At 46.6% G+C, this 14,564-nt stretch overlaps 2 protein-coding genes across 2 annotated transcripts in view; both read left to right on the forward strand.

Annotated features, from left to right (window-relative positions):
- LOC134469847 (relaxin-3 receptor 1-like) overlaps window positions 1-1,388 on the forward strand; it is a 6,996-nt gene extending 5,608 nt beyond the window's left edge. Inside the window, exons 3-4 of the mRNA XM_063223874.1 lie at window positions 222-629; window positions 1,143-1,388. Of these exons, the coding sequence (XP_063079944.1) occupies window positions 222-629; window positions 1,143-1,388 (654 nt within the window). The remainder of the gene's footprint in view (window positions 1-221; window positions 630-1,142) is intronic.
- A 9,131-nt stretch (window positions 1,389-10,519) lies between these two features.
- LOC134435281 (uncharacterized protein K02A2.6-like) lies at window positions 10,520-13,789 on the forward strand. The gene has a single exon (XM_063184165.1). It carries the CDS (start codon window positions 10,663-10,665, stop codon window positions 13,423-13,425), a length of 2,763 nt encoding a protein of 920 aa, XP_063040235.1. The 5' UTR covers window positions 10,520-10,662; the 3' UTR covers window positions 13,426-13,789.
- The last annotated feature ends 775 nt before the right edge of the window (window positions 13,790-14,564 follow it).

A 14,564-nucleotide genomic window follows, 5' to 3' on the forward strand; every position in this document is an offset into this window, starting at 1 on the left:
CACCACTGCTCCCCATATTCCCTCTCTACAGGTGTCGGATGCTGTGCTTGGTGCGCTTCCCTGAGTCTGGCCTCTGGGACCCATATTATACTTATTATAAACCTTCATTTCCTTCGGGATTAATAGAAAGTACTCTTCTCTACTCTACTCTACTCTACTCTATTATACTTCTGCTGAACTGTGAATACTTTTGACAGCACTGCTTCCCATATTCCCTACAGGTGTCAGATGATGAGCTGTGCCTGGTGCGTTTCCCTGAGTCTGGCCGCTGGGACCCTCAGCTGCTACTGGGCCTGTACCAGACGCAGAAGGTGCTGCTGGGCTTCGTCTTCCCGCTGGCCGTCATCACCATCTGCTACCTCCTGCTGCTGCGCTTCCTGGTGCGCCGCCGCAGTGTGGCCGGCCTGCCACCGGGAGGCGTAGGAGTCAGCGGAGGAGGAGGAGGAGGAGGAGGAGGAGGAGGAGGGTCTCACCTTCGTCAGCGCCGCCACTCGCGCGTCACGCGCTCCGTCATGGTGGTGGTCCTGTCGTTCTTCGTGTGCTGGCTGCCCAACCAGGCGCTGACGCTCTGGGGTGTGCTCATCAAGTTCGACCTGGTGCCCTTCAGCAAGGCCTTCTTCAACGCACAGGCAAGCAGCTTACATTCTACTACAGAGATAGGGGAAACCAGTGTAGCCGCGGTGTAGTGATTAAGGAGAAGGACTTAAGATCAGAGAGTTGCAGGTTCGCCAGTGAAGTGAGCAAGCAAATGACCAAAGTAACTCATGGAATGGTAACAGCATCACCTGTGTGTTAAATTCAAACAGTGATTGGACTCACCTTAAATTACTATTAATATGGCCCTACCGTTGCGCTAATGGTATGTTACGGTACTGGACTGCTACGTCGGCGACCCGTGTTCGACCTTAAATTACTATTAATATGGCCCTACCGTTGCGCTAATGGTATGTTACGGTACTGGACTGCTACGTCGGCGACCCGTGTTCGATTCCAGTCCCTATCTTATCTCTCTCTCCCCACTCGTTTCATGTCCAATCTCTCAGTGTCCTATCATAAATAAACTAATTAAAGGCCAACAACTGTGTGAGTGAAGTGACAGCAGTCAGCTAAAAACACTATGTGTCGTTGATTGTCTGTTGCAGGCCTATGCCTTCCCACTGACCGTGTGCCTGGCGCACACCAACAGCTGCCTGAACCCCGTGCTGTACTGCCTGGTGCGCAGCGAGTACCGCGCCGGCCTCAAGGAGCTGCTGCTCAGGGCCACGCCCTCCCTCTGTAGCCTGGCCAATCAGGTGCAGTGCCGGGGCAAGAAGGTGGCAGAGGCCCCGTCCCCAAGGCCAGCGGGAGGCGAGGTGCCCCACCGGACACGCCCAAGCGAGCCGTGGTAAAGCCGCCATTCCCAGGTCAATGTGGTGGAGACGGGTGACGTCACGTGACACTTTTTTCCATGAACAAAGCGACGTCGTCACCTGCGGAACGAGACCTGACTGATCCAGAGGAGTCAACTGAACTGTTTAGACTTTGCATTGCTTTGAATTGTGTTTTGAAATGTACCTGAAGAAGGTTGGATGATCGAAACATTGCATTGACATGAATTGCTGTTGGAATGGACAATGTACAGCACCTTTCATACTCTTAACAAGTCCGACAGGCGGACAAAGATGCTTCCGTCTATGCACTCTGCCGCCTTGTGGACACAATTAGAGAATGTGTTTCAGATGAACAGACGGACAGACAGACAACCGGCCGGACGGACGGACGGACCGACGGACAGATGGACATATCACTCTTATAGAGATGCTAGGGCGCATCTAAAAAGGCAGGTGGGGGGGAATGGGGCCGGACCTGACACATACGCAGGTGAAGAGTCAGTGGATGCATTGACACGTGATTGAAAGGAGATTGGATAGACTTTGTTGGATCTCGGCACGTGGTTGGAGAGAATGGTTTTGGAAAAGATGGATAGAAGCATGTGGTCAGGCAACGGGAACACACTATAAATAAACCATTGTGCTGCCCATCACTAACTGTCGCAGTATGACAGTATGTGCTGTAACTGACCCCCCACCCTCTCCTCTCTTCCTGGGAAGAGAAGAAGAGCTGTCTTCAAGGGGAAAACAAAACTGACAAAATACACATGAAAAAAAAACCACACAAAAAGGACACAAGTGATGGAACTCAAGCGATGTTGTCCGAAACATGTTCTCTACTACACAATGACCTTGCTCCTTGTTAGCAAACCCCTCCAGCTCTCTTTCCCCCTCTCCAACATGTAATCTTTGATTGCTTCAGTTTTCTGCTGTGATTTCTTGGAAACACTAACACACTGCTGGACGGTGCTGTCCACCGAATGCCTGAGAGACACTTGTATTGTAATAATAATGAGCTGTGGTTGATGATTCATCTCTGGACTGTGTTGGTGTTTGATATTGGGCTTTGCGTTCCTGTAGTGTGTGTGTGTGTGTGTGTGTGTGTGTGTGTGTGTGTGTGTGTGTGTGTGTGTGTGTGTGTGTGTGTGTGTGTGTGTGTGTGTGTGTGTGTGTGTGTGTGTGTGTGTGTGTGTGTGTTCTGCTTTGTGAAGCCTGGCCATAATCTGAGTCACCATGTGTGTAATGTGATGTGGGCTCTGTTCTCCACGGTCGTGGTTGTAGCTGGGGTAGTGGTGGTGCTGGTGGTGCTGTTGTTGTTGTTGCTGGTGTTGGTAGTCGGTGGGCATTGTAATGGTTCTTGGAAGCTGCTGTGCTGGTGGATAAACACGGAAAGTAATCATCTGATCACAGCCACGGTGCCAGAACTGAGCTCCCTATTTGGCCACTAAGCACGAACAGATTCCCCACTCTCGCCAGGTGGAATATGCGCATCGTATCAGCAAACACGCTTTGAGGCTACCATACATAGATCTGTCATTTAGAAACACACCAGGGGTGCATTTCTTGAAAGTGTAGTTGTTAGCCAGTTAGCAACGTGGATAGTTGCCAATGGGAAATGGCTTTGAAAACAACAAAGTAGCTAATGAAGTTAGCAACTATGGTTTCGAGAAATGCACCCCAGGATTGTGAGATCATTATGTCTCCATCCCTTCAGTGGAGGAGGAAAATCAATTTTGAAACTATTTCCAATGATGATTCCCTCATAGGTAGGCATGTTGTCCTGTTGCGATGCGGTGCAATGAGGGTAGAGTGAGCAGGTTTTACTTACCTCACATTGTCATAGCCACTCTGTAAACTGCTCAATAATAGGCTGAAAAGATTAGCTATGGTCTGGAAAACAAACCTTTTACATACTTTTCTAGACATAATCACGCTTGTATCTGCTGACGTCCTTCTCTGCTAGGTTGAAAAACATCCATAGTGTGACACAGAAGAGCAAATATTTATTTTTTCATAATAGTGTTTTTCTTTTAGGAAACCACAAGAAGTCTGAGTTCCTTAGTGCCCCTTTAACAAACCTTTTCAACACCTCACCTGCACTGAATTTAGGGCCTTTCCCATTACTAATCTCCACCCCTACCCCTTTGCCTTCCTCTTGCCCCTCGTGCTTTCAAACAAAGGCGCAAGGTGTAGGGCTTGAAACGCAACCCCTATGGATTGGGATGCCCCTTCAACAATCACGGAATGACACTCACAGCTGTCACTAATTCCATGCATTAGGTTGACGTTAATAGCGATTGTTTTCATGTGCGTTTCACGGAGAAAAGGGCCATACAACATTAGGACAATGTTAAACTTAGTGCAGTGGAATAATTATTACCACTTTAAAACCGTCAATTGCGGCGAAAATAATGAAACTTGTGTGCTGTTGTGGGTGCCGCGGCTTGCCGCCAATTTTTAAATGAATTCGCAATGCATTCAGGGAAATCTGTCGCAGCCCTCCGTTGCGGAGTCTGGTGTTGGAAAATCTCCGCGCGAAGGGGTGGAAAGCCCTTTTCCCTACCCCTACCCATCTGTCTGAACGTGAATCGGGATGTCACTACCCCTACACGTGGAGCGCGCAAAACGGAGGCAAAGGGGTTCGCGTAGGGCTAAGGGGTGTAATGGGATTCCCCCTTAGTCTGCTCAGCTCCACACCCTGTATGCCAGTCATCAGCAGTTAACACAGCATCCCCACTCTAAAAGAGTTACCATCAATCGCATTACCCCATCTGCACTCTAACAAAGGTATCCTCTCTTCTACTTCACATGGCTGCACCACGCTTATGTATGCTCTAAACTGGCACAGTGGTACGACAGATGTAAACACATAGGGCACTGCAACACCACACCTGCCTGCTACATCAATCTTCAGCCCTACGAGGACACATGCCTCATTTCTGTGATGTCTCGCCAGTATAATGTTTATGGTTTTTTTTTCGTGTCGGGAAGGTGCATTCTTTGATCACGTTTTCCCTTTGATGATCCATGATTTGTATTGGCTTTTCAAAAAGGGGAACTTTAAATACAGTGCCGCTGATATGTTTGGCCGGTCATCTACGGTAAGTCACCTGAAAGTAGCCCCCCCCCCCTTTTAGTACACTATGTAACGAGTACTATGAATTGTGAGGCCCCTTTCGTCCTGGGCCCTGGACAGCTGACCCCTTTGTCCCCCGACCATCGTCTTTCCTGCCCTCACCTACAGGATGTGCTGCCTAGTACTTGTTTAGCCTGCTTATGTGGAGTGAAGTGTTTAGACATGTTCTCATCATGTGAATTGTGCAGTGGCCCAGTGGCTGTAGAGTTGTTGGTCTCCCTCCCCTTCTTCAAAATAGCAAGGGGCAAGAGGTGACAATATGATATCCATGTGATTGATAGGAGTTCAGAATGCCACAGTGAGTAAAAGAAGACTTTCCGAACACTGTATCCCTTATTAGGTAAACATCGAGGATGGAACACCCCACCCCACACCCCACTCACAAAAGAATAATATATATACAGTATATGCAATATAGTATATTCATGAAAAATGAACACTTTCGTGAATGGCCAACAAAAATGTTCTTAAGAACAGTGAGAAATGGTACCCTGAAAATCACTTCACCACTTAGCAATCGCTGGCACTCTCTCTGTCTCTGTACAAATGAAATCTTTACGATAATTATTTACTTCTGTTGCAATGTTTGTAAATAAAAAGCAAAATGGCAAAGCGTCTTCAATTCAACTCTTGAGGTGTTCTTGCAATGCAGTTCAGGCCTCCCTCTCTCTCTCTCACTCTGTGTGTGTGTGTGTGTGTGTGTGTGTGTGTGTGTGTGTGTGTGTGTGTGTGTGTGTGTGTGTGTGTGTGTGTGTGTGTGTGTGTGTGTGTGTGTGTGTGTGTGTGTGTGTGTGTGTGTGTAAATTTCATTTTAAGGTGGTGGTGTTGGAGGTGATATCTCCTATTGTAGAAAGAGGTATATATATCTTGGGCCACCTAGAGATTTAATTTATCCCCTATTCGGTCACTACTCTTTTTAATCTCTTCGGGAACATTTTCGCACACACACATGCATGAATGCACACACACACACACACACACACACACACACACACACACACACACACACACACACACACACACACACACACACACACACACACACACACACACACACACACACAACCGAGAGGTGGGGGTTGATTTAATGAAGGGGATTTCATAAGGAAAAGTTAATTAAAGCATTTCACTGAGGGCGGCTGAATACAGTGTGTGCGTGCGTGTGTGCGTGCGTGCGTGTGCTTAACAGTGTTTCCCACAGAAATTTTGGAAACTATGGGGGCAGTCGAGATTTTTTTTTGTTGGGGGAGGGGCATTTTACGCGGGCCCTTTGGAGGGGGGGGTGAATGGAATTTCACGTGGCGTAAATGTAAAACAATGAGTACAGTTTGACATTGGCGCATGGAGAAACTTAAGGCCTACATTTCAGCCATTTAGATTTTCAGAAATTACATAAGATTTTACCCATGACATGTATAGTAGAACATTGTCAAATATATTGAAAAATGCAGTACAATGAATAATTTCTGTTTACAACACACTTTCATTCGTCCCTCATGCAGGGGTCTATGCAATGACAAAAAAAAATAAACAAAATAGGAGCACAGACAAGAATTTAGGAGCACTGTGAAATTGTTAACGCACAGACAAAAAGAGTCTAAGAGAGTAGCCTATGCGTTTTTCCCCACACACATGGGCGTACACATTCTACATGAAGGGTGCTGATCACAGGGCCAGTTTTGCTAAATTCCTCCCAGTAAAAGGGCTGAACAACATAATACACATTTATGTCTACTGTATATTCACATTCATAACACATTCATTTCTATATGCAGCCCGATGTCTCTTCTGCTGTGTCAATGCAGGCCTGTCGCCTAATTCATTATCATACAACTGTAAAACAAAGCCTGGGGAGCCCTTCTCTGAAGGTTTTTTTTGTTGCTCCCAAACCCAAGTCAACTACAACAACTTGACCAGGTTTTTGATCCCTCTGTCTTTCAAGCACTCATGGTTTTCTCTATAGGATGTATTACTCCAGGAGAAAAATGCGAAGGAACTCGTTTTCGTTCGGAAACTATGGCGGCCAAATTTAAACTATGGCGGTGCGCCATAGTTTCCTCAATGTATGGGAAACACTGCTTAATATGCAATTTGGGCACATCCTTCCCTACGAAAAGTAAAGTGGTGATATGTGGGATGTGCACTTTAAGGACCTTACCTGGAATATTTCACATTTGCATAGTTTACTGCGACGTTTTGGCCCACTGACCTCCTTCAAGCAACTCAACCTTTGGTAATGTGTGCAAGAATTCTACACAAACATGATGCCAAATCTGAAAGGGTTAAAACATTTCTTTACTGAAAGTATAGGGATGGGTTTATATGTGTGCACCCCACATGGATAGGAATGTGTGTGTGTGTGTGTGTGTGTGTGTGTGTGTGTGTGTGTGTGTGTGTGTGTGTGTGTGTGTGTGTGTGTGTGTGTGTGTGTGTGTGTGTGTGTGTGTGTGTGTGTTGATTCTTCTGTTTAGTCCTCTGAACCAACACATATGCACACACACTATTGCACACACACACATGCATACACACACAGTTCTCAAACTCCCTAAATAATTATCATCATGTCAGTGTGAGATTGATAATAACTTGTGTGTGTGTGAAATTATATATGAGCAATCACTTTATGGAGGACTATTATGTCGACAGGTGTGTGTGTGTGTATGTGTGTGTGTAGCTGAACAAAATTAGTCTGCCAAACACAAAATGTTCCCCAGAGATAAGTGGAGAGAGCAGTAGTGATAAATATGGGACTTGCTGGACTAAGATAAATTACCTCATTGTGTAATAACAGACATCACTGTACACCTTAAAATGAATTGTGTACACACACGCGCGCACGCACGCACGTGCACACGCACACGCACACGCACACGCACACGCACACACACACACACACACACACACACGCACGCACGCACACACACACTCCAACTGGGGTTGCAAAGGTGCAGGGTAACGTGTGCAAAACGTCCCCATTGACACCTTGGCAAGTGGCATGCCTGTATGATGCCTGACCAAAACGCTGTGTGTGTATGTGTGTGCGTGCGTGCGTGCGTTTAAAGCTGCAGTTCGAAGGATTTTTTTTATCTTTTTTTTTTTACTGTAATGGTATTTTGGAAGCACATATAGCCTATTAAGGGAAAACATTGAAGTTCTCTCCAAAGACTGTAATTGTGTTTCTAAAAATCTCAACACTCCTGTTGTGCTCAATTCTCCTTGACAGGTACGTAATTACCTCAGCTGTTGGCTTGGGGAGTAAGCTAGCGTGGCTGAGGAGGGGGCGGTGAAAAGCTCTGCAAAAAGAAAAACAACTGCAAGTAATGAAAACAATTTCAATTACTACAGAAACAACGTCCGGTAGAAAACGATGCAAATTGCAAAAAGGTGCAAACAAAAAATTCACTACAAAAAGAAAATGATGTATGATAAATACAGTCACACTCACATCACCATCACATTTTTGTTTGTGCAATAACATCTGAGCAGGTGGATCTATCCTCTCCAAATCTTGCGCGCTAACACACTACAACAGGTTTATTTGTTTCTATGATGGCCGAGTTTTGAGACGGCCACAGAGACATCAGAAACGACACTTTGACATTGACTTTGACCTGTGTTCATTATGAATGATTAGGGCAAGAGATGTGTTTGAGGTTTTGGCACACACCATCTGCCTCCCATCTCTATGCGGCGAGTCCTTGATTAAAGCCTTCGCACCTCTGAGTATGTGGGATTGTTGAGGCACGTCATGGTAGGCCAGGTGGATATTGTGCCCACTAATAACATTAGGTTTAGATGGACAGGACAGAGTAGGCTATTCTTTAGAGCGCAGAGGGATTACCCTTGGATCGCTGCGGCGCTGACAGCTTTTGCTGGGCCCAGGACAAAGTAATCGGAAAGGGCCCCCTACCCAATATATGCGATGTATTGAGGACCCAATTATGGGCCCCCTCTCTCCCTGGGCCCGGGACAACATACCCCTTTGCCCCCCATGTCAGCAGGCCTTGGGTGGCAGTGCCACAGCTGAAGATGACACTTGTGGCACTTGTCAACGGGAAACCAGATGGACATCATCTCAAGTCATCTCTGTGATTCTCCCCCTTGTGTGATGCTCTCCTACCCTCCTGTGCACCTGTGAAATAGTCCCTGTCACACAGTAGTGTTGTCACAGTGGCACACACACTCAACATCTTGCACGCCTGAGTGCTGTTTTGGCAAAGGGAGTTGATTACTTCTTCCCAGTGCAGCTGGGTCTCTCTCTCCGTGGCTAATGGGACCAAGCTCAGAGAGGAGAGCCTACCCTGCTGCTACCTCTGCTAGCCTAGCACTGCTGAACCATTCCAGGCGATTAGAGGACTGTTTTTTAATATATATATATATACAGTATATATCAGTTACTGTTGCCTGAACCTAGACTGAGCAGAAATCTTTGAGAGAAATGTAATAAATAAATAACATTGAAAAATGAAGAAAAAATCCCTTTATTATGACATAATATGAAGAGTTCAGATGCAAAACCCTTTAAGTGCCTTTTCAATAACATTTCATTATTCATTTGTGTGATGTATTGGTATTTCATATTGTGTCACACCACACCAACTGGTGGCGCTCTCGTACCTCCAATATGTATCATAGGACTGAATTGAATAAACCAGTGTGTAAGTACCCATCTGAGAGTCCGGTCATGTTTGTGTAAGCTCCAATCTTGGCAAGATATTATAAATTGGCGACGAGTTAAGTAACCCACTAATGTCCGTTTCGGATGAAGAGAGCTCAGTTTTAGCAGTGGGGGGAGAGGAACAGGAGAACCGGATCGAGGAACAAGTTGTTCATAACGAACCCCCTCGAGAAGCACAGGCGCTGCCCGTACCACCACCAGTAAGGATGGCAACGCTCTTGGGACACATTGATGCTTACGACGAATCTTCGGAGCAATGGTCGACTTATGTCGAGAGGTTTGAGCATTTTATTGAAGCAAATGATGTTCCCGCTGGAAAGAAGGCGGCAGTATTCTTAAGCGTCATTGGGGCAACTACATATGGCTTACTGCGTAGCTTACTAGCCCCGGAAAAACCCAGCAGTAAAACTTACAAAGATTTAGTGGACACCCTCGACGGACATTTCTCCCCCAAGCCCATAGTAATAGCGGAGAGATTCCGATTTCACAAACGCAATCAGGAAGAGGGGGAGACTATTGCACAATATGTGGCTGTTTTGAAAAAGTTATCAGAGCATTGTGATTTTGGCGCCCATTTGCAAGATGCTATGCGCGATAGGCTCGTGTGTGGGCTGAATAATGAGGCTATCCAAAGGAAACTCCTGACAGAAGAAAAACTCGACTATAAGAAAGCAGTAGATGTAGCGTTGGCAATGGAAACAGTGGCGAGGGAATCCCTGCATTTGAAAAGTTCATTGAAAGTGCACGCAGTGTCCGCGTCTGCACCACAGGGTGGCGACAAATGTTTTCGATGCGGCAAGATGAATCACCATGAACGTGACTGCTATTATAAGGAGCAGCAATGCCGCAATTGCAATAAAAAGGGCCATATAGCTCGGGTGTGTAGAAGCAAAAGGAATGAAACTAAGCAGGCAAAGTCAAAACAAGACAGTCAAATAAAACAAAAAAAATACAGAGATGCCGAAAAAGGAAAAATTCATAAAGTGGCAGCAGCAAATTCATCAGATGAGTCATCTGCAGGTTCAGACTCTGATTTCACTCTGCACATGTTGTCAACAGTGAACACAGAACAAGTGAAGGCAGTTAAAACAGGTCATGCAGCATCATCAATGATCATGATTAAACCAAAAATTGAAGGCCAGTCAGTGGATATGGAGCTAGATACTGGGGCCGCTGTATCTTTGATCTCCAGTCAACTATACAAAGACAAATTTGCACACATACGTTTACGCAAGACAGATGTTCTTCTGAAAACATACACAGGGGAGTTACTGCAGCCCGATGGAATGCTGAAGGTGTGTGTTAAATTGAACAAACAAAGGGCTAAGTTGCCTTTATATGTGGTTAAAGGAGAGGCACCACCACTGTTCGGCCGTGAATGGCTAAGGAACATCAACATAAACTGGCGTGAAATAAAGACAGTGCGAACAGGGCACAAGGCAAGTGAGGAAACGCTGGAGAGTGTCCTAAATCGCCACATGGAAGTGTTTAACAAGGAATTGGGAACACTGAAAGGATTTGAAGCGTCACTGACACTGAGGCCAGACCATCAGCCAAAGTTCTGTCAAGCCCGGGGGGTACCGTATGCGTTGAGGCCTAAAGTCGAAGCGGAAATAGAGCGTCTCCTACAGCAAGGGGTTATCGCCCCGGTTCAGTTCAGCGACTGGGCAACCCCCATAGTGCCCGTCATGAAGAAAAATGGAGGTGTGAGGATTTGTGGAGATTTTAAGGTGACGGTGAATCCAGCCCTGTGCGCTGAACACTACCCAATACCTCGCATTGAAGATTTGTTTGCGTCCTTGTCTGGGGGACATCGTTTCAGCAAACTGGACCTTTCACAGGCCTACCTTCAGGTACCAGTTAAGAAAGATTCCCGCAAATACCTCACAATCACCACCCACAAGGGCATGTTCTGCTACAATCGTTTACCATTTGGAATCACCTCTGCGCCCTCCATATTCCAGAGAATTATGGACCAAGTGCTCCAAGGGCTGCCCAATGTGCATTGTTTTCTTGATGACATTCTCATCACAGGCAAAGATGATGCGCACCATCTGAAGAATCTCGAAGCGGTACTGAGTCGCCTTGAAAAATTTGGGCTCCGAGCTCAAAAAGAGAAATGTGAGTTCTTCAGGAGCTCGCTAGATTACTTGGGGCACACGATTGATTCTGTAGGGCTTCACAAGTCTGACGACAAGATCAAAGCCATTGTAGAGGCCCCTGTGCCTACTGATACGACTCAGTTGCGCTCCTTCCTGGGGCTCATTAACTATTACGCACGCTTTGTCCCGAACATGTCAACACTTTTACACCCATTGAATGCATTACTCCACAAGGGGGTGAAGTGGGAATGGTCCAGGAAATGTGATGAAGCTTTCCAAAAAGCAAAAGAACAGCTATCCAGCAAAAGTGTACTGACACATTACAACCCCAGGCTTCCAGTTATACTCGCCTGCGATGCCTCGCCCTATGGGGTGGGGGCAGTCATCTCGCATCGACTGCCAAATGGGGAGGAACGACCCATAGCCTTCGCTTCGCGCACCCTTAGCAAGGCAGAGCAGAATTATGCTCAAATTGAGCGAGAGGCTTTAGGAATAATATTTGGAGTCAGACGTTTTCATTCCTACCTTTATGGCCGTCATTTCACCCTACTCACAGATCACCGGCCCTTGACAACAATCTTGAGCCCTAGCAAAGCGACACCGTCCATGGCTGCTGCAAGACTACAGCGCTGGGCACTCATCTTGGCAGCACACGATTACACAATAAGGTACAGATGCGCCGCTGACCATGGTAACGCGGACGGTCTGTCGCGTCTGCCTCTGCCCGTGCAACACAAAGAAGCACAAGGGGCAGTCGAGTCATTTCTGATAAAACACATTGAGAGTTTCCCAATTCACTGCAGTGAAGTGAAAAGACAAACCAAAGCAGATGTCACACTCTCCCAGGTGATCGAGATGGCGCTGACGGGTCGTTTTCCACCAGCCAAGGATGCGGACAGCTGTTTGGCCCCATACATCACACGGAAAGATGAACTGTCCGTACTTCAAGGCTGCTTAATGTGGGGTAATCGAGTGGTAGTCCCACCCAAACTACGTCAACATGTCCTAGACGAACTCCACACCGGACACCCGGGTGTGGTTAGGATGAAATCCCTGGCAAGAAGCTACGTGTGGTGGCCGGGACTAGATCTACAGGTGGAGGAGAGGTGCAAAGGATGCGAACCGTGCCAACGAGGTCAGAAGAACCCTCCTCTCACACCACTGCAGTCATGGCCCTGGCCAACAGGTCCGTGGCAGCGAATTCATATCGATTTCGCTGGCCCCTTTGAGGGGCGCATGTTCTTCGTCATTGTGGACGCTCATTCCAAGTGGCCCGAAGTCATATTGATGGATTCAACCTCATCTGCAAAAACTATTGAAGTTCTAAGAGGCCTCTTCAGTCATTACGGGGTACCAGAGGTCTTAGTCAGTGACAATGGGCCCCAATTTACTTCTGAGGAGTTTGCCCACTTTCTGACGTCAAATGGCATCACGCACAAACGCTCCGCTCCCTTCCATCCGGCAACGAACGGCCTGGCAGAGCGTTTCGTGCAGACATTTAAACACTCTCTGAAGTCGTCTAGGGGTACAGCCTCGGTGCAACGGCGACTTGATGCTTTCCTGCTACAGTACCGAAACACCCCCCACGCCACTACAAAAGAGTCACCTGCGACGCTGTTTCTCCGTCGCAGACTGCGCACCCGCCTAGACCTGCTGAAACCGAGCGTGTCAGCAGTGGTGGAGCGAGCGCAAGAGGACCAACAGCGACACCATGATGCACACGCTAAAGAGAGAACTTTTGAAGTGGGAGACCCAGTGCTTGTCCGGGACTATCGGAGAGGGGAGGAAAAGTGGATGACTGGTACGGTTACATCGCAAGCAGGCCCAAGGTCATACCAAGTCGAAGTTGCGTCCAATCAGCAATGGAATCGTCATGCGGACCAGATGATGGCCTGTCACCCCAGCATCGTGCAGCACGCCGCAGAGAAACAACCAACACCTGCAGCGCCTGCAACTGCAGTCGTGGCACCGGCCATACCTGACACCGGTGACGCGTCGGAGACAGCAAGCCCGGTGACGGTAACAAGCTCACCACCTTCAGGTCAGTCAGACACGCACAACAACCCTGCAACACCCCAGCCATCACTGAACAGATATCCAAGGCGGGTGTGCAAACCACCTGACAGACTGACCCTGTGAACAACCTGCCTGGTATGATCTCTGAAGTGTTTAGTTACCGAGTGGTGTCTGAAGTAGGGGGCACAATAATCCCCCGACACACTCAAGGTGTTGAGGCAGTCTACCCTCACCCTTAAGTTAGGATATTATGTTCAATACTGTTGGATTAGTTACTAATGTAATGCTACTGTTAAAGTTCCGGAGCAATAATTTCAAAATCATTTTTTGGGATCCTGGTAACTGAATAAGAGGGGAGGAGTTGTGATGTATTGGTATTTCATATTGTGTCACACCACACCAACTGGTGGCGCTCTCGTACCTCCAATATGTATCATAGGACTGAATTGAATAAACCAGTGTGTAAGTACCCATCTGAGAGTCCGGTCATGTTTGTGTAAGCTCCAATCTTGGCAAGATATTATAATTTGTATGTAATACAAAACTATCAAAATTGCATATTCTTTATTTTATTTATGTTATTTAAATATTTATGTATTATCAAGTACATGAATGTAAACCAAACCAACAAAGGAGTTCCCTAAAAATATAGAAGTGCAGGTCTTCAGAAATGGGGATATGAAAGAGTTGGGTGGGCTGGATCACGATTACCCAAACCTGGGTCTCCATGAACATACAAGCCCATAGCACCCTTATTAAGGTGAATTTGCTTTAGAGCACAACCTACTCATGAGCATGCAATGTGTATAATTTATCATCATCGTGCATGTTCCTCTCTCATTGTCCTCTGTCCTCTGCATTCACAGGGTTTTCACGCTTCAGTTGGTCGTGGTGAGCAAAAGCAGCTTCATTTTTTTTTACCACCACCTTCAAAATTTCATAGCCCACATATTCGGCTACGCTGCTTCTTAAGACTTGGTATTTGGGCTTTAGACTTGGTTTACCCCAGTAAAACCTATTATATAAAAAAGATTTTGTGAAAAAAAGTTAGATTGCTCGTAACCCTCCCAACATGTTGTCCAGAGACATCCCCCTCCCCCCCAAAAAAATCCTTCCCTTTCCTATCCTCTTCACTGCTGTTGTATAATATAGTTGCTAAGATACTATATTATAATTTGTCCAATTGCCACATTTTCAGTTCATCTACCTGATGTCAATTAAGTGTTTCCAAAACAGTCTGTTTTTGTCTTTGTTCAGACAGG

The sequence above is a fragment of the Engraulis encrasicolus genome, chromosome 19, assembly GCF_034702125.1.
Source record: "Engraulis encrasicolus isolate BLACKSEA-1 chromosome 19, IST_EnEncr_1.0, whole genome shotgun sequence".
NCBI classification, from domain to species: domain Eukaryota; kingdom Metazoa; phylum Chordata; class Actinopteri; order Clupeiformes; family Engraulidae; genus Engraulis; species Engraulis encrasicolus.